General features: G+C 42.9%; 1 protein-coding gene across 2 annotated transcripts in view; it reads left to right on the forward strand.

Annotated features, from left to right (window-relative positions):
- The window catches only part of fibcd1b (fibrinogen C domain containing 1b), a 112,698-nt gene extending 93,095 nt beyond the window's left edge, over positions 1–19,603 (forward strand). For both annotated transcript variants that reach the window (XM_035141732.2, XM_035141733.2), the window contains 2 exons: positions 13,176–13,355; positions 15,927–19,603. In XM_035141732.2, the coding sequence (XP_034997623.1) occupies positions 13,176–13,355; positions 15,927–16,192 (446 nt within the window). In that variant the 3' untranslated portion in view covers positions 16,193–19,603. The remainder of the gene's footprint in view (positions 1–13,175; positions 13,356–15,926) is intronic.
- Positions 19,604–20,257: the final 654 nt, after the last annotated feature.

The raw sequence follows: 20,257 nt of genomic DNA on the forward strand, positions 1-20,257 counted from the left end.
CCAAGTCTAATACTGTATCTGCTAAATGGGAAATGGTCTGTATTTAAATAGCGCTTTTCTAGTCTTCATGACCACTCAAACTGCTTTACACTACAGTTCTGCCATCCCCTTATTCACACACACATTCATGCAGTGCATCTATGTGCAGCACTTTCTTTATCACACATCATTCATACACTGCCGGCGCAGCCGTCAGGGGCAATTTAGTTCAGTATCTTGCCCAAGGACACTTCGGCACGAGGAATGAAAAACCTTCTGTTTAGAGGACAACCTGCTCTACCCCCTGAGCCACAGCTGCCCCTGTACTGAGGTCCTTTGTTAATATTAAGTTGATCATTTTTCATGCTTATTTATTTAATCTCTTAAATAATTGTTTCATCTACTGCTCAAACCTGATGCCTTGTGTCTGAGTGACTGCTGCAGACCTAGTGTCTCTTGCCAGTCCTTCCCATCAAGATGGGGCCGCTCCGCTCATTTTGTTTTACCTGAGAGCACCTCTAAATATTAATATGGTCTTCTCCGTGAATTACAGCCTCGCAGGCCTGCCAACGCTCTCAGCATTTATCTACCTGGCTCTCTCTCACGTCTCCACTTTCCTACCCTGTATCTCCGTTCGCCGCACTTCACTCAGTCTTTCCACCCCAAAGGTTAATTTCTGATGATATCTGATGTGATGGCTTGTTGGCTCTCATTCTCCTCTCTCATGCCTTTTATGACTCTAATCCTGCCACTTGAGCTAAATCCCCTCCTTTATTTTGCCTGGTGGATGGTATTTGGAAGCATTATAGTTCCATAGAGACGTGAAGTTGAAAGCAAACCTGACATCTTATATTGACATCTATCTGAGCCATCTAGCATTAGATGAATTAATCTTATGTGATGCTGACCGGAATTGAAATCCGCACGACTTCAGAGGTTCAAATTTGTTGTGTCACCCGCGTCTCACCTGCTCTTCTTATCATTATCAAATGAATCTAGTTGGAGTGGGACGAACGAGCTGTAGCTTGGCTGTGGCTGAGAGTTGAGCAGCAGTTCGGAGGATTTCTTCCTGTCATGCTGCTGCTTTTGAAGAGCATCTGAAGTAGAACAATAGCATAATATTCAACACAATTACAGACACACATGCTGTCATTGAAGCATGTTCAAAAAGACTCTAATTATGAGGTGCACCGGTGAAGTGCTTGGAGAAATCAAAGCTTGGAGGAAATGTTTAAACATGCTCCGTGACAACACCAAGTGCCAACAAATGCAGCGCACATTTCAGCAACTCTCCTTTCAAATTCACCCACTCAGAATAACACCATTAGAAAAGATCTAAGTACTTATTTGCACCTGGAAAATATGAAAACAAAAATCATTTTAGTGTTTGTTTTTTTGGATCCACCAGTATCCCATCATTATACACTTGTGCCTTCAAAATGCATAATTAACTTAGCTAAACAATTTTCAACATGTGACTCCGAGCAGCACAGTATTATTACCATCAGTAATCACTGTCAACTGCATAGTGATAGCAGACCCTTTGACTTCCTCTTCTGTGCTCAATTATGTCTGCATGAATTATTCTTAGAGCTAAGGCAATGTTTTATGTATAGTTTATTATAACAGGACCTCAATACATGAGGAATTTCTGTGGCTCTTAACGGTGAAACAATGAGATGGTGAGAGGGAAGAAAACACGGAGGACGTCAGTGATGGAGTTACATAATTATAACACATTTTTTCCGTTGAACTTTCAATCTGTTACAGTGTGTGTGCACTTATACTTATATTTTTATAAGGACCAATTTGAGCTTAGACATTAATGGTGTGGGGACATTTTGGGAAACTGAGGACATTTTGACCGGTCCTCACTTATTCAAAGGGTTGTTTAATGGTTAAGACGTAGTGATTGGGTTAGAATTAGGTTTATTTTAGGGTTAGGCATTTCCTTGTGATGGTTAATGTTAGGGTAAAGGGGCGAATGCATTAGGGTGAGTTAGTTTCCAGTATAAACACTGGCCTCGTCAGGACCAGTAGACCTCATGGGGACCAAAGCCCAGTAGCAATCAGGTAAATCATGTCTAAGCTCCAGGTTAGAGATGTGGTTAGGTTTAGGTTAAGGTTAGGCACGAGTTGGTACTGGTTAAGGGATAAGGCTGTCCACAATGAATGGAAGTCAACGCAAAGTCCTAACAAGGATAGCTAAGGAAACCTGTTTGTGTGTTCTATATTACTTGCCTGGCAGAAATCTTACAAGGAGAAAACACGTCTTTTCAAAGTAAAAGACTCACTTGGCATCTTGCATGTCACACCAACCTCTGCCTCTCTCCATCTATTCATTAATAAATGTAAGAATGTAAATAGGATTATGGGGAGAACAAGCTGCAGGTTTAACATACAAACATGAGATCCCATCGCTCAAACTTCATTAAAGGCGACATGAGCAAACACAGCGACTTCCTCCGCGTCTCATTGTGAGCTCAAGTCGGCAGCAGCGACGAGACACTAAGCAACTGGTACTCATTTATTTCAGATGAGTAGCTACTGGGAGATGTGATGCGACAGAGAGGAGAGTGACAGCTGGCGGGGAGATTTTAGCGAGTTGGCAACGAGAGAACTCGGAGCACAGACGTGGTGTATTCACGGACACCTCATCATTTGGAAAGAGCAGAGAAAAAAAAAAACATTGACACGTCCATAGATTCTCTCTAATTTAGTCGTACTATAACTGGCTGCGGGTTCACGTACATCCCTAAATATTGCACGCTGTGATACACCCACTAAATCAGTGCAGGTCCAATAAGTACATGGTTACCCACAGCCCACAGCTACGTCTGTTCCACAGGATTGAGGTTTACAGTGACCTGTATCTGACTGGCTGATATGAGAGTAACTAACTAACTAAATAGCTCCCAGGACTTTAAGTTTACATTTTACACATAGTGAATGTTAAATAGCTCAGCATTGCAGACGTGAAGCCAGGAAAATAGTTTATGCCTGTGCCTTAGAGCGGTGATAGTCAGCAAGGAGGACTCGCACCCCGGGGGGATTTCAATCTGCGGTTGCCAGAGGCTACAGGAAAAGACTGTGGAGCAGCTCGACATATTTGAAATCATGATTTTCTTTTTAATGAAATGTATATCGGCATATTGAGCCGGCTGCAACACATGAATTCCACATGTTGGAATTGAGAATTCATGGAGGCCAGTTCAACAAACAGAAAGCTCTAATGGGCAGCGGAAAAATGGTGGAAAAAGATATATGCAGATGAAAAATGAACAGTTCAAGCTGTTTGCTAAATGTAACCGATACATTTTTGCAATAAAGAAACTGATTCAATTTTGATGGATGGAAATATTAGAGAAAAGTTAAGTAATAAATAAACAGATTAAATAGTTAAAACGTAATGAATAAATGGATGAAAAAGCCAGATAAATGTAAAATACATTCAGATTTGAATACCTATCAATGCTAATTAAACACATTTGCACATGTGGAGCTGTGGGGGCACATCCTCCAGAAAAGATTTGGAACATAGAGAAGAGGAAAAAGCACATTTTGGCTGACGTCACACTGCTTTAGTAGGTGCTAAAATAAGCCAGGTACCAACAGACCTGGTTTTATTATCTTGTGATTAAATGTGAAGCTCTGACAAATTGAACAGTGTCAAAAGTACAGTGTCGTATCCTGTGTGGATGACATTGTTGTAGTTATATCATGTGGTAGGTTGCTTACCTGAATCTTAAAATCTTTAATCAAATCTGTTTGAATATAAGTTTTTAGGTGGGGAACACTTTTTATTGCTTGTGTGCCGGACGTTGTGTGCAGAGCTTTTAATAAAGGTCTATGTTGTAGAGTGAGGTCAGGAAACTTTGTGTTCAGCCTACCTGGTTTATCTGCAATTAGGATTTTACAGTCAATGTTATTCAAAAAATAAAACTTTATTTGCTTTTTTATATACAGTTTGAATTATTTACTCAACTGCTATTTTTTCATACTTAACAGGTCGACTATTTCCGAGGTTTGTTGAGTAGTCAACACAATCCTCCGACCCCAGTTCACCACATTTCAAAATAAAAGCTCTGTTACCAACTCCATATCAAGCACAGCAGCAACAAAACAACCAATGTGCTTTTACTTTTTAGACAAATTGCTATATAGCAAAACCTGCAAACCCACAAAAGCAGCTTCAATATTCTATTCTGAAAGAAAAAAAACATAATTTAGTCATTTCCCCTTAAAAGACTTTTATTGCAGACAGTTTGTCCATGCAGAATTGTAAGAGTACAGCGTATACACAGGTTTCATGGAGGATTAACATTTAATTATAGCTTGCATTAGAACACCACCATAATAACTTTGTCTCTGCTGGCTGTCCCTCTCCATCACTTTAATAGCCCTATTGGACTGCCACAGACACAGCTGTGCTTTCAGTCTACTTTCTGCCTTTGTTATCCTGCAGAACTTTGTCACACTCTCGCACTTAAACATGACCCTTGACCATGAAATAATAAAGCACACAAGCCCGAACCTAGACTTGGATTCAGATAATGCCGCAATTATAGCTGTAATCTCTGTGTGCGGTGAGGGTTGCCAAAGGAAAGAGTCACAGATTAGTTGTTTAATTCCTTCCTGGCCCTGTCATCCCACACGCCATTCATCACATCGACAGAGGCAGCATCTCCACACCTGCAGTCATGCTCCGTCTGCGGCACTGGGAGACGACTCCTGAAGCTGCTGGATTTAATGCGGTGAAAGAACGGTCTGAAGTGTGATGCTCGGCGAGCTTTTGTCTGCTCAGAAACCCATAAGGATTCAAAGGAAACAATATGTATTAATAATATATCGCAAAATGTCTCTATCTCCAAAGATGAAACGAGTGACTCCTGAGAGCAGTAATGAGGGTGCTGTGGGCAAAGTGAACAAACATCCCCGAGATCATTATTCCCAAGGTAGACTCAGCCTGGGGAGCGGCGCCGTGTGTTTGCTGCTGAATAAATAGTTCTGCTGAAATGTTCTTTCACTTTAAGAATATTCTGTGCTCGGCGTTGAATAGTGTAGAATCAGCCACTTGTTCACTCAAACACAGGTTACTTGAGTGTGTCAACTCAACAAAGCCCCCAAAAAATATCTCATTTGACAAAGTCACCGTTCAGTGTGAGGTGAGTGGGTATGATCAAAGTTTACAGAAGCGTACAGCATAGCAACAAAACATGTATTTAAAAGACGAGTATATCCCTCCCTAGAGCCTGTGGGGGGAAGTAGTACAAATACCTTGTTACAGTACTTATATTGCTTTCAGATATTTAAGGTATCTGTTCTTAACATGAGTATTTATTTACCTGACAACTTTTACTCCATACATTTTAACACAAGTATCTGTACTTTCGACTCCTTATATTTTCAAAACAGGCTCGCTACTTTTGTTTCGATGCAGTCGAGGGGAATTATTCATATTTTTTTTATCTTGCATCATCGAGCACCGCCTTTCCAACATGAGGACAGATTTTAACCTAAATGGACGGAAACACAGAAAAGACGACTCCTTGTTCTGTATCCATCAGTGCATATCAAGCACAACATACGTAACACGTAAGGGCGTATCAAGACGAAACAGTCAAGGGAGGGAGACTCAAGTGAAGGGAAGAGGCGCAGCGCGTATGTCCGTGACAAGGAGGAACAACATGGAAGAAAGTAAAGATGTCTACAACGAAGCAGAGCAGCAAATGTTTCATCCCTGGCCTTAAATTAAGAAATACTTCATTCAATTCATTGCACACATTTCCTCCTGGACACTTTTACATGCTCAGAAATCTCTTTCTTTAACCATTGTTTTTAGAATAGTATTTTCAATTTGAACTATATTATTGTGACATTTCTTTGCACAGATACAACCGGAAGAAACATTTTAACTTTTATACTTTAAGTACATTTCAGAACCTGTACTTTTATACTTTTACTTGACACTTTTTTTAAAGTATCTGTACTTCTACTTCGGTAAAGAATGTGTGCACCTTTACAACCTTTGCCGATAGCCAACATTAAAAAACGATTCGCTATATACATGCTGAAAAACATATCACAACTGCTCCTTGGAAAAGTCTTGAATATGAACTTGGAGGAGGAAACTCGCAGACGGGCACAGACCCGTCAGAGTTGTGACAGTTAATCTTAAAATTCTTTTGCTTTTTGTCCCACGAAATGTCACAGATGGCTCCGGGGGAGCAGCAAGCCAGAGAGTTCAGCACACACCTGTCTCTGTTTTTCTCCCTGTGCGCCTATCTTTTGATGACAAGAGGCGAGCCGGCGATAGCAAGCCTCTTCTGTTCCCTGAGAGCAGGCGACAGCGAGCATTTCAGCGGACGCATGTTCGCAGTCCCACTCAACCAGCCCGGCACCCAGTGGCAAAGGGCACGGCGGCCGTCTCCGCGGCTACGGAAATAGTCGGTCACCGCTCTAATTCCCTGCCTGTCCACAATCTCTGTTGAGTAAAACTGCTTGACAGGAAGATAAAGCGAGAGGAAGGGACAGAGAGAAAAGAGGAAGGAGAAGAAAAAAACATACAAAACGGAGAAAAGGGGATGAGTTATGATGGGAGGAGGCGGGGAGGAGGAGAAAGAAGAGTGCTGCTGCTTTCCTCCTTTTTTCAGCTGAAACAGTCTCAGGAGCTGCCCCCCAGCAACAGAGGGAGAAAAGCATGATGAATAATTAACTTCGAGAAATGTCACAAGCGGCAGAGAGAAGTGTAATCATTTCTCTGTTGGGTTTATAGATCTGTTTTTTTATTCTTTTCCTTTATGGCCCTTAGAGCTTCGCAGAGACTCCGAGTACAGGACTGCAACCTGTCCCCTAAAAGCATCCAATACATCCCCCCCCTACATACTTTTCAAATAAAAGCAAATAAATCATTAATATTAGGGCCTTTTAGCAGCATCACAGAGACATCTCGCAGAAGTCCTCTACATTTTTAATCAAGTCATTGATGTCAGGCTCATTAGCTGTAAAATCATATATAAAGAGATGGAATCTCTGGTGGTAATGCTTTAAATCAATGTCAGGGGGGGCACAGCCATTGTTTCTTTCTAATTCTGGAGAACAAAACATTTCTCTCAGAACGAATAAAAGATAAAAATGACAAATTACCATCTTCATGATCTAAACAAGTTGGATTTGTCCTCCGTCCTGTAGACCTCAGAACAGTGAAAATGAGTTATGGATCACCATGACCTAGTTTTAATGAGGTAATTGCAGATATCTATATTATTTTTGGTGTCCTTTTTCGCAGATTTGTCACCAGAGAGAAGCAACACTTTACTCCCACATGCATTAGTGTGTTCTACATTTAATAGTCTGCTTTTCCTTTCTGCATTCTGAAATGCTAATATCCATAAGAATGGACGTGATGAAGGTTATGCTTCTGGAAGGCAGCTGCACACGACTGTTACGACACCGATGATTTAACGTAAAAAAAATGGGTAAAGATTTCCCTCCTATCAGTGCGCTTGTTAAATCAGGTTCACTCTAAATACGATTTATCAGTAAACACATCGATCGCTCATAATGAGATGCTGATTTTGCCAGTATTATTTATCTTCTCCTGCTGATGACATTGACTAATTATCATTGACTTGTTTTGCATCCAATTTGTGATTATCTATTTAAAGATAACACTATCAGGGTTTACACCAAACAGTTATTTGTGACTACAAGTATAAATTATTCCCCCACTGTAACTGTAACTTAAAAACAAGCAGCAGTCATTTTGTTTCACAGTTTGTTATACAACAGCACAGTTGAAACTCGGTGTGTAAATGCACATCGTGTGGGGACGGCACATTTAGTTTCTCTTCCTATCTTTATTCAAGCCTTTCATTTTGAGAGCATTATTTCCACATTTCACATTCAGATTTGTGCAGCCCTGTCCCTCCAGACCCTGCCCTCTCTCTCAAATAGCCCCAGCTTGCGTGCAGATTTGCTTTACTTCGGCTCTAACCTGGTATTTCGGCACTCAGATATACTGTTGCAGCACAAATGTCCCGTGCTTCGGTTTGAGTCCCTCGCGCACAGGCTGATTCTGTTCAGCTCGCAAACACTTCTCATATTTTGGCTCTCAGTCTTGGATTGCTCGTTGAATTACCCGGTTTATATTTCCCAGCCAACGGAATGGCAGGTATGACACAGACAAATGTTTCATTAAGGGCGTGTTTGCTTTGCAGTGTCCGTTACAGACGGTTACTATTGAACCAGGTTCAGTCAATCAATCAAATGTTTGTTTGTATGGCCCATATTCACAAATCACAGTTTGTCTCATAGGGCTTTAACAAGGTGCAACATCCTTTGCCCCTAACCCTCAGCCAGAGTGAGGAAATACTACATTTAAAAAAATAGATGCCGTGTGTAACAGAACACATGAACAAAATAATATTTACAACTTATTTACAATTGATGAGAAGACAGTGTCTAACATAAATGGAGAGCTGTATCGACTTAGATAATGGATGGATGGATATTTCTATTCCTGTAGTGTTCTCTTTAATTCTTTTTCCAATATTTTTATGCCATTTTCTAAATCTCAGGGACTGCCATTGCATGTTTGTTATCTGCAGGAGTATAATGGCAATAATGAATCCTAAAGCAACTTCTTTACCTGAAAATAAACTTCAAAATTTGTTTGATGGTTCACTGCCTTGGAATAAAGAAATGGCGCCACTCTTTTTTCCCACTCCTCACCCGGAACGTCTTGCTCTATGTAACTGTGAGCGGGTGAGAAATGTGAAACTGAGGCCCAGCAAGTTCAACTCTCGATCAGTTAAAAATGTTTTAGATGTCACTAATTAGTAGCGTTTATATCCAATATTCGAAGAGGAATCTTTTTAAATATGAAGAAATCTAAAAGGAGTTTGCTGTATTTGTTAGAGCGGCAGCACCCCTGGTTCAGAAAGCAGGGGTCATGGGTAATATCCACCTCAGGTCATACGATAAATAGACCAATCGGTCAAACATGTTGCCCAAAAGATTGAATCACCACCTTGAGGCCAGTGGGATGTGCTAGAGGACGTTGTTGCTCAGTAAAAGTTACAGAGTGTTGCTTAAAATTTTGCTCAAGCACCTCGAACGTGAGAGTACACGCATGTACCAATATTTATTGCCTCTGTATGGCTTGATTTCCAGGTGGAAAAGCCCCTCTTGAAAGTAATACTTTCAAAGTATGAAAATATGCATAATTAGAACGATAATAATGACCTGCCAGAGATTTAAATACAAGACAAACAAACCGCTATTAAAAAATGGCCTTTGAAATGAACCTATAGTCCGATTGAAGAGTGTGAAGAAAGCGCACCCTAATTGCTCATCTAAAGTGTGTAGGAGGAGAGAAGTTTTTTCTCGGCTTTCAGCTAAGCTCCTATTTAACGGCAAATCAGCGAGAAGAGGGAAGAGTCTCTCCCCAGCGGAGCAATCAGCATGTTAATACTGCAGCAAAACACCTTAAAATTCTCCCTTGTATTAGAACTCCCATTTTAAATAACCTAACAATAGCATTTAATTAACAGAGAGTTACACCTGAGCATTTAGATTTTAACCAAAGTAGTCTCTGTTGTTATTTCACTTATCTTCCTCTTTAATTATTCCGAGTTAGAGTCTCACTGAGATTCTCTGGGGCTTTAATTAGGGAGTGAATTAAAGTTATGTAAATACAGTTTGAAGCCACAGACTCTTTAAATAGAGTTGTGTTGCATCTGGTATATTTTTTTTTTCCCCTCTCCTGAAAGAGAAAACAAGTCTGTCGTTTGAAGTTTGTCAAATCACTCCAGGGCACTTTTCCCTGAGGCGTTTGTGTGGATTGATACTTTCTCTCAAAGGCCTACGACACCGAAACTATTTCTGCGAGCGACAACGTCTCCGTTTCTGTGAATGCACGTGAAAATGGGATGCACGGGAGTATTTATGTTCCCGTGTAGGAATTAGCTGCACACTGGCCTGAGTCACCTGCCTATTCATGACTGAACTTGCCTCCTATCGGGCGAGATTATATCCAAACTAAGTGCCCGGGCTCGGCCTGTTTCTGGACAGTAATGGATTCTTTCAGCTGTGCTCGACGTCAAATTAGCCCTAAACTTTAGACAATGTGCTCTCTGAGTGCCACTCTCGACCATGATGGAATTCCCATTAGGCGAAGCAAGTTAAAGGTGTGCGAGCTTTAAACGCGTTCATTTGGTGATGATTGTGGTTGGTGGTAAACTGACTGGGTGTACAAGTCCATTAAAACACCTGCCTTCCTGTGGCGCGGCCGCTTTCATGCTCGATTCCCACTCACATTAAAGGAGAGTAAAACAAACCCTTCAGCCAGCGACTGCAGCCTGCAGCTCCCACAACATGCGTCGAAGAAGCCGAGACTCGTTTTTAAACCAGGAGTCCTTTGAAGCTTCTCCATCAATGCGCGCTTTCAAATAGCGACGCTTTTTGTCTCCCAAACAAACGCGGCAGATGCATAGAGTGCACTTGTAAGCACGGGAGAAAGGCTGGTTGACGGAGTCTTGAAGCGGAGTTTTACTTTTGTTTGTCTTCCTGCGTTGGTTTTTTTTTTGTCTTTTAATGCAGGCCCAGGTTGAGGAGCTCCTCCCCTGCTCCTCTCTGCCTGACACACTATTCCTCTTTGTAGCTTTGATCAACCCAGTAGAGGAAAAGTTGCCCTGGGAAGAGCCATCACTCCGACACAGCGGGGGCAAACGCAGAGCAGGGGGGGGGCAAGGAAGACGGGATGGAAGCCCCTTTCCCTCTGGCGCTTGCTGTCTCGTATGCTCATTCTAAAGGATTGAGGAACAATTAAAGGATCGGTTCGGGGACATTGCAATGAAGAGATGGCAAGCTGGAATCTTTCAGAGTTGAGACAGGTGGATGGAAACTGTGAGAGTGTCTACGGGGTTTTTTCTTCTCTTTATTCAAGCGCATGGTCTTTCAGTTTGAGAACAGGACTTATTGATTCAGTTTTTAATAGTTGTAAAAACCTTTAGCAAATGAAACATTGATAATTGGGACTGTTAGCAGCATCAAGACTCAAGATCCTTGATTTTGCAAGACATTAAAGTTACAATACTAATAATATAATGACACATTTTATTTATAGGTGCCTTTCACAGATGCGCTGAAGCTGGAGCTCAGGAAAAATCGAAGCACAGGAAAGGGCTGTTTGAGTGCGAGTGCAGCGAGAGCATTTCAAAAATCTTAACGTGAAATCAAAACGCCCTCCTCTCAAACTGAAAGACCACGCGCTTTAACAAAGATAGGGGAGGAAAAAAGTGTCTCATTTACGAAAATGGGCTCCAGAAGTGATTACCCCGAGCAGAAACACACAATCAGGGATTGGAAAGAGAAAACAGACTCTTCTCCGAAGACGAAAAGAAAGCGTTTAGGGTTTAATGGTTCTATGATGATGATGGAAATGAGGTTTAATCAAAGGTAATCCTTCTACTCATGGCTAACTGTGGGCATTAATGAGCTGGGCGCTCTCTCTTAATCATACGCATAAAATCAGAGGTTAATAGGGACTTTTAGATGTGTCACTGACCAAATCTTTTTATACACAACAAATAACTTTTATCTGCAAAACTCTTTCCCACAATTATTTCATCCATTCCTGCTATAGAGAAATTGTAGTAATGACGACTCCAACCCCATTAGCCCTCTCTTTTAAATGGAGTACATTATATCAGCCTTCTGAGTCCTGACCTCGCTGGTTTATGAAAACACTGCAGTTTTTTTGCTCTCTCTTTCTCCCGAACTGACCTGAAGGGAAAAGTGAAAACTCTCACATTGCTACAGTGAAAAGCGTGAGGGAGTCAAGCTCTGTGTAGGTTCATTATCAGGAGGCCACGGATGTTGTTGACCTCGCGGTTACATTTTAAAATTCTCTCTTCAATATTAAAAACTGTAACTTTGATATCAAGTCAGGTCACAGTCTTTAATGTTCGCGGACGCCAGGGGCAATAATCCAGACATGAGTATAAGTAGCTTCTCCTCTGGGTGAAACTGTGAAGCCCTGCTAGTCCATGAATCCATTCAAGCTTTCTGGTTGTTTTTCTCTTTAAAATGTATCATTTTGAACGATTTTAACTTCACAATAAAACAGGTAACCTTGTGATATTATTTATTTTTTTATGAATAACTTTACTCTCACCTCATGCAGCTTCAATTTTACGGCATCTCCTCTTAACCTCGACACCTTGACATAGAAAGATGAAAGCACCACAAATCCACAATCTACAATCATCACTCAATGGAATTTTGTTATTTTGTTTGACATAAATAGGCTACATATTCATATTTACAACATAATGAGCAAGATCCAGGACCTTATATAAAGATGGACGACATGACAGCTCCCCACAAGTGAAGCCACAGAATCTCCAGCATCACCTGGTGGCAGGATGTAGTATAGGTCATAAAATCCTCCATGTTGGATGGGACGGGGGGGGCAAACGAAAAAGTTAAAGAAAACGTCAAATAATTTTTTCTTAAAGATGGTTTCTGTCATTTTAGGTAGTTGTTATCACACTGACGTGTGCCCAAGTGCCACTTTTTAAGTTTTAGCAAGTTATGAGATGTTATATTGTGGTAAAATGGCATGTTGGTCAAGAGTGTGTGCTACCGTGGCTCCATCCCCCGATACCCCTGTGTAGACACTGGCTCCAAATGAGGAAGATGGCTGCCTTCATTTCTGGATAATGGGTGGACTGGAGAAGCGTCACATTTGTATGTGCCTGTACAGACTATGTCCAGGACTCTTACCACCTATCTAGTAGTGGGAGATCAATAAAAACATTTATACACAAAACTGTAGATTCCTGGTTCCAACTATGTGTCGTTGTGAAATCAACTTTTTTTCTTAAGTCATTACTTCATTTCACATTTATTAAATTCTGTGCATTTGGCTGGTCTCTCCATCCTCATTGCAAAGTCCAGTGTGAGCAGCAGACACTCGGCACATTTTTCGAAACTCTAATCTTGTTTTGGCAAGAAACCCTACACATGCAAGGGGAGACTCTAAATGGACCAAAAACCATATTACGTCTTATTTCCAGAAAATGTGCGGTGCTGAGAGGCTTCTGAAATAGCTTTATATTGTTTGCCGAGAACAATGGTGGTACTTTGCGAAAGGATTTTTTTTTTAGTCTGTGTCTTGTTTCTTCCTGCAGGTCTGAAGCAGATCCATGCCCTGTCCATCCAGGGCAACTATGAGCTGCGTATCGACTTGGAGGACTTTGAAAATAGCACCGCATACGCCCAGTACACCACCTTCGGGGTGGGCCTCTTCTCCGTGGACGCTGACGATGACGGATACCCTTTGACTGTGGGAGACTATTCTGGAAACGCAGGTATGTGCACACACTCGGTGAACTAGTTAAACTTTGCTTGCAAGGATTGTTTTTTTTGCTGATACTCTTATTAGTCTGGGGTTTTTTTGCCTTCTTTTTTTCATTTAACCCAATTGTGAACACCCAAGTCACAACAGTGGGGTAAACTTTACGTCAACTTCCAGCACACGCTGCCACCCACTAAAATAATAGTATGTTATTTTTACAGTGCTCTATCTCTGTCCACTTGTTAATGCACGGAGACAGAGCGTCTGCGTCTCTGCTCCCCAAACCGTCAGATCCACGGCAGCTCCACGTCACCTTGATTCAATTACAACCAATTAATTGCTCTGTTTGACCTGCAGCGTAAACAAAAAACAACAACATCCCATTGAAATGAAGAAGCAATTTAGAGGACCTATTGGGAGGTCTGCTGTGAGAGAGAATGGGGACAAATATGAGATATGGAGCGGCGGCGGTAAAAGGGAGGAAGGAGGGAGTAGCTGGAAGTAGCTAGGATGGAGGAATGGAGGGGACAGGTGTGAGGGGAGAGGAGCAGAAGGCAGGAAGAGGTAAGTAAATATGAGGACAGAGGTGACTCAGGGACAGGGGAGGCACACAAAATGAATAAAGGAAACCAGAGGGGGAAGAGAAAAATGCTTTTGATGTGTTTGCAATTTTTCTTTGTTGCCCAAACACAGTCTCTGCTAAAAAAAACTCCTCCCGGCCTGTCTTTGGCGCAGCCCGACCTTGAACCCATCCGCTTGTTATGCGTTCACAGCCGAATTAAGGGAACTGAAACTCTCTCAGGACGCTCCCCTCGGCTCCTGTTATTATTATTATTATTAGTAGAACTCTGCTGTGGCCGCCCTGCGATCAGCTGACAGGTGCTCATTCGGTTTGGGAGCAGCTGGATCTTAACGGGCAACAGAGGAGGCCGCCAGCCCCCGGCCACTGAGGTGACATCCGGAGCCTTGCAAATGAGCCCTTAAGTGTTTCCCTTTTTTATTGTTTCCTCTTTTCTACATCCTTGAGCCCTTCCATTTTCTTCCTCTTTCCCTTTCCCCCCGCTATCTCTTTTCTCCTAATGTCGACCAGCACACAACATGAATATCAGACGTATCTGTCAGATTATTCTTTCCTACCGTCTGGTTGCCATGGTAATGCCAAATGGAGAGCAGAGTAAGACAGAGAGAGAGGCTAAGGCGCTGGCCGGCCACATCCTGGGCAATTAGGGGTTGTTTGATGCCCTGACAAGCTGTTAGCCAGCACCTGATAGCTGGTGAGCCGTCTCTCATTCTGCTCTCAGCTTTATCCTTCCTTCCACTTCTGGTCACAGTGTGAGGCCGGCTTTATGAAGAAAGCAGGGCGCGGAGAGCGGAGGTATGGGGAGTTTACTGAACATTATGAGCTCTCTCAACATCCATTTGCCGAAATCTTTACCGCAGTGTCCGTCCACCACGGACGCTGCTTCCCCTGTACCTGCGAGCACCTCGGAGCACCGGCTTCTAAATCACTTATCGACGTCGAGAATTTGCCGGTGACAAATCCTTATTAAGTGATCTTCTCGGCTCGGCTGTTTGATTGTGCAGATCAGTCTCACCGTGCAGGCCGTGATTAAAGACACTTAAGGGGATGCAACTTGCCGGTGTGCCGCATTTCTGCAGTGGTCTTACATCACTGTCATAATCACAATTACAGGTTGCAAGAAACGACGGCCCCCCCCTCATTGGCTTGTATGTATAATTTGTTTCTGTGGCTAGAAAGATATGTAAAAAGATGCAAGAATGAAATCGACACGTGATTATATTTTTGTTTTCCGTCCTCTGATTACATTTTCGTCCGCTCACTGACGGACACACATTCTGAAGAAGTCATGGGTGGGGGTGTGGGGGTGTGAAATTATCAAAAAGAGGAAGATAAAAAGGTCACAACAGAACCTTTGATAAATTGGCTACAAGGCTCTCTGACCTCCTGCGTTAGATAATGAGACTCGATACTCCGGAGAACTGCAGATTTTTGTTTTATTTCTTCCGTCCTCCGCCCTCTCGTTATAGGAATGATTAATTGAAAGGTCCTATGCCATTGTGAATTTAATCAATTTGTGGATATGTCTAATTGCTGGTTTCTGGTATCAGATCCAATAGTGTGTATTGGTAAGTGAGAGGATGCAAAGATGCTTCAAAAGTCAAATTCCTCAGTTCGTGACATCTCTTTTCAATCATGTAATGCAGTCTTTTAACCCATTTAGACCGGGCATAACATAATCGTGTACATACCTTTGAGACATAACTGTGTTGTACCTTTAGGACCGGGTGCAACATATGCCTTTGATCCTAGAGTGCAACATAAGTGTTTATATGCCTTTGAGACTGGTTGCAAGGTTTACATACTTCCCTTTAGAGCTCTCATCCATGATATCGTTTGCAAAAAATGGGACTGATAAAATACATCGTGATTCGCTGAAAGAGACAATCGCATTATTAGATAGTTCAGGACTAAGCATGTGTTTGAGTACGTTTTTATTCAGCGCGTTATATCCTTTCTTTTCACATATGAAAATTTCGCTGTGCATCTTTTTTCCCGCCCTAGGTGACTCTCTACTGAAGCACAACGGGATGAAGTTCACCACCAAAGACAGGGACAACGACCACTCGGAGAACAACTGCGCCTCCTTCTACCACGGTGCCTGGTGGTACCGCAACTGCCACACCTCCAACCTTAACGGCCAGTACCTGCGCGGCCAGCACACGTCCTACGCAGACGGCATCGAATGGTCCTCCTGGACGGGCTGGCAGTACTCACTCAAATTCTCCGAGATGAAGATACGGCCCACCCGCGACACTGAAAAGAAATGACACTGAGAAAGAGAGAAGAAAAAAATAAATTTTTGAAACATTACAAACCAGACAGCTATAGGCAGAATAATTTGTCTTGATATTGTTTCGACACTAAAACATACCTCTTTGAGTTTAGTTGCTGTTTTTCTGCTCCTGATGTCTCTCATCCTTCTTGCCCTTCTTCCTCCATCACTCAGCTGTAGACGTCATGCTGGCTGCCTCAATCCTTCCCCCTGCTCCCTTTCTTTAAAAGAAAATAATGTATTCGTGACGCTCTCATTTTTAGATCGTTCCGTTCACAAAAAACGTTAGACCAGAGCCCTGAGCGCCGCACAGTCCACTGCCCAAGCTTTACTCAGTTTGACATGGAGGTCCAAACCTCCCCTACAGAATCACACACCAGTGATTTCCTCCTGGCATGTAACTATGACCTCCCATCTGTGCTGACATGGCACTTAGACTGTCGTTCAGTCTCGCTGCCCGTTGCAATCTGTGAGTGGAGAGGGCCGCCACCAAATATGGCATTAAAAAAAACAGGAACACGGGAAGGGAATGAAAAGGAAGTGCAGTGTTTCAGCAGCGAGGAGGGGACAGTGCAGTGGTACGACATGTCACATTTATCCAGCAGCATGGCGGTGGCGAAGAAGTCTCGGATAATGAGAGGCAGAGAGAACGAGGAAACAGTTTAAAGAGGGTTAAATTAGTCGAAGAGGAGGGCCGGGTGAATCAAAAAAGAGGGTGGAAGTAGGAGATGCGGATGAAAAAGAGGAAAGAGGGAGTAAAAAAAAAGGAGGAAGGGACAACGTAGGATCTCGTTCATCTGACTTGGGCCATTAGGGAGCATATTGGGCACTGTCTGATCTGCCTGCCAGCTGAGGACTGGCCAAGTGATGCAGCACTCACAGATGGTAACCCAGCACTTTGCGCGTGTGTGTGTAGGTGTGTGTGCCGCGGAGATAGACAGAGAGTTTTCCCAACTATCGGTTTCCTGTCGGCAGTTCAGTGGAGCGTCTCGAATAACTACAGTGTTCAGACTAAACATGAAAACATGAAGCACGCCTGGCAAAACTTCACTCTCTCCATCACCCAATTAACATAAAATAACATAGCCCCTAATGTGTGTACCTGTAAGACACTGGCAGCCGTTAGAACGAGACCTCGGGATCACAGAAAGAATGTTTAATCAAAAACACCGTCTCATATTTCCCCCCCTTTTTGATTTTATTTACAGTAAGTCAGACCTGTTGAGAAAATGGTACCTCAGCTCCCGTTCCCACGTCTATTGTTTCTCCTGTTTTCTGTAGGTTTCTTTTATTTTTCTCTCTCTCTTTCAGGGGATTATTATGGGATTTGTTCGTGTGACACAGTTTGACTCGTCATGCAAAGAGAACTAGTTGCTGTAAAATAAGATCTGTCGCTCTCAATCACGTCGTTTTTCTTTCTTTTGAGTAGGAATTCTAGTATTGCAAAAACAAAAATTGCCTAAGGCGAACAAAAAAAAAAAGGATGACAGTAAAAGAAAATATGTTATGAAGAAAAAAAAACAAAAAACACTTTGGCGGAAAAGTGAAATCCAGAAATGTTCCGTCCCTCTTGTTCATTTATTTTTTGGGAAATCGGTGAATCCACTTTTTTGCAGCTTCATCGGTTTTTCTTTTGGATGTACTGAAAGCTTTAAAAAATATCTGTAGATTTTATTGTACAGTGTGTATGACTTTTAGAGCATGTGAATCTGTTTTCTTACTATGCTAAAACACAAAGAGAACTGAAGCACATGGACTTAAACAAAATCCACCTGGTTATAAGAAAAAAAAAAAAGTTCATAAATAAAGAAAGGAGATGTATTTACAGAACTTTTTCCCTTCCTCCAGCTGAGCGACAGGTGGGAGTAGCGCCTGCGATGCTCTGAATACGAGCGAAAACGGAGGAATATGATTACGCCTCAAGCACATGCCCATTCAATACAGCACAAATATTACCGAGGCACAATATGGGAGGGATTTGGAACCTCTCGGCACAAAAAGCTGTGTCGCCGGATGCTTTGCGACCTCTCTGACATCTCGGCTTTCCGAGAGTCCTGTGGCAAACAGCGGGAGTTTTTTTTTCGAATGTGTGCTGAAGAGGGTCGCCCCGGCTGACGCCGATTTAAATGTGTAGCACACGAGCAGGGTTGCGCTGAATACCTCTTGACACTGGGAACAGCTGTGACTTCTTCTGTCATCGCCGCTGCTCGGGAACAATCTCCCGTCGCTGTCTCCGCAGCCTCGGCTGTGTGACTCGACAGGTCCTCGACATCCAAGCACAGACACGTGGCAGACACCTGCTGATGTTATGGCACAGAGAGTCGAGATGGGATCATGTCAGAAGATTTAAGATGAGATGGAAAATGTATGAAGCCTCTTAAGGGAGACGGAGTCAAACTGCGCCTGGGAACGTATGCAAGTGTGTGTGTGTGTGTGTGTGTGTGTGTGTGTGTGTCTCTGCGCTGAACAGAGCGTGAGTGTGTGTGTGCACACGTGTGCGTCTACAGTGTCTCTGTGTGTACACATATATGCACATGCTTCGGTTTGTACATGCCCGTGTGCATGAGCCAGAGGAGGGAGCGTGAGGCTGAGTCTCTCTGCAGAACTTTGAAGTAACATGATGCTTGTGTACAACTTGCCTCCCCCCCCCCCTGCTATTTGTGTTGATAACAGAGAGAAAATTATAAAGAACTATTACTTATTGTGATTGTGAACCCATTAGAGTGGATACACCAACTTCTGGTACTGTGTTGAACTGCGCTCGAACCCCTCCCCCACCCCAGAGAACCCACTCCCCCAAAGTGTTTATTCACCTCGACACGACGTTGTGCTCATTGTATATGTTAATGCTCCGTCTCCGCCCCCGTAGTTTAACTGTGGAGACGAGTTTTATTTGCCGTGCCCCCCTCTCTGTGTTCTCGTGCAGGGAAGGCCTCTGCAGCTTGCTGAGTCTCAGACGGAAGGAGTGATAAAAGAGTGAAATCTGAGGCTCTAATCATTCCGAGTTATCCCGCTCATTACAGTGCATCAGCACCGTCCCGATCGATCCCCGAGGTCCCCCAAACCTTCTATCTTTCTCACTCTGTACCCTTCTTTAATTGCCTTAGCCTCCGCTGCCAATTCCCACTCACTCCATCCCTCCTAAATTCTCTCCTCTGCTCTCTGCAGCTCCAGACCCACCAGCATCTTTATTGCCCCGCTGTTTGCCCTCCCCCCACTCGTGGCCCACCTCCCCGGCCCTCAGTCCTCCCATTTCCCTCCTTCCCAGCGCAGAACTAACTCTGTTTTCCTTTTCTTTTCATCTTTGGTGAAGTACTATAGATTGTTTTTGCTGAATCTTGATAATGTGTTTTAATGTTCTCGTCAACATTTAATAAACATTCACATTTTATAAATGGGGAACAGCTGACGTGTTTGTTTGTTTTTTTCCGCCCCCTCTCATTCGTCCATGCATTCTTATGGCACTGCAGCTGGTATTTGTGGATCTGTTTTCAATCCTAAATTACTGATTTGATCGAGCAAGATTATTTTGGTTTCTTCAGACACCTTCAAAAACCTATGTAATATTTTGGAACATCAAGCTCAATAAAGTAACAACAAGGTCATGCATATTGTAAAAATCCTTTAGGGGCCACGGTGATAGTTTGGCTGATGTTTTGAAACATCTCTGAATTTTCTGCCCACCCAATACTACACTTGTTGGTGGTGCTCATGGAATGAAAAACATTGCATTCTCAAAGACGCAGCAACGTGTTCTGGTCACTCTGGATGGTCTACAGAGCGGTCACAGCTTTTGTCTGGTTGATGCAAACAAAACAAAAACTTGAGTCTACGGAGAGTGACAACGAGATCGCCATCTCACCATGTTAAAGATCTGCTTGTTTATTCCCATTGCACTCCAAAGTTCGTTGGGTCCCCGTTATTCTGCCAACCATCAAACGCAGATGAAACCATAACCTCTTTGCTTAGGCAGAGCCAGCCCCTCCTATAAGCTAATCAAGTGGCTGCTTAGGGCCCCACAGCCACCAGGGGGCCTCCATAGTCATACACCATTCCCTGA

Source organism: Hippoglossus stenolepis, chromosome 18 (genome assembly GCF_022539355.2).
Source record: "Hippoglossus stenolepis isolate QCI-W04-F060 chromosome 18, HSTE1.2, whole genome shotgun sequence".
NCBI lineage: Eukaryota > Metazoa > Chordata > Actinopteri > Pleuronectiformes > Pleuronectidae > Hippoglossus > Hippoglossus stenolepis.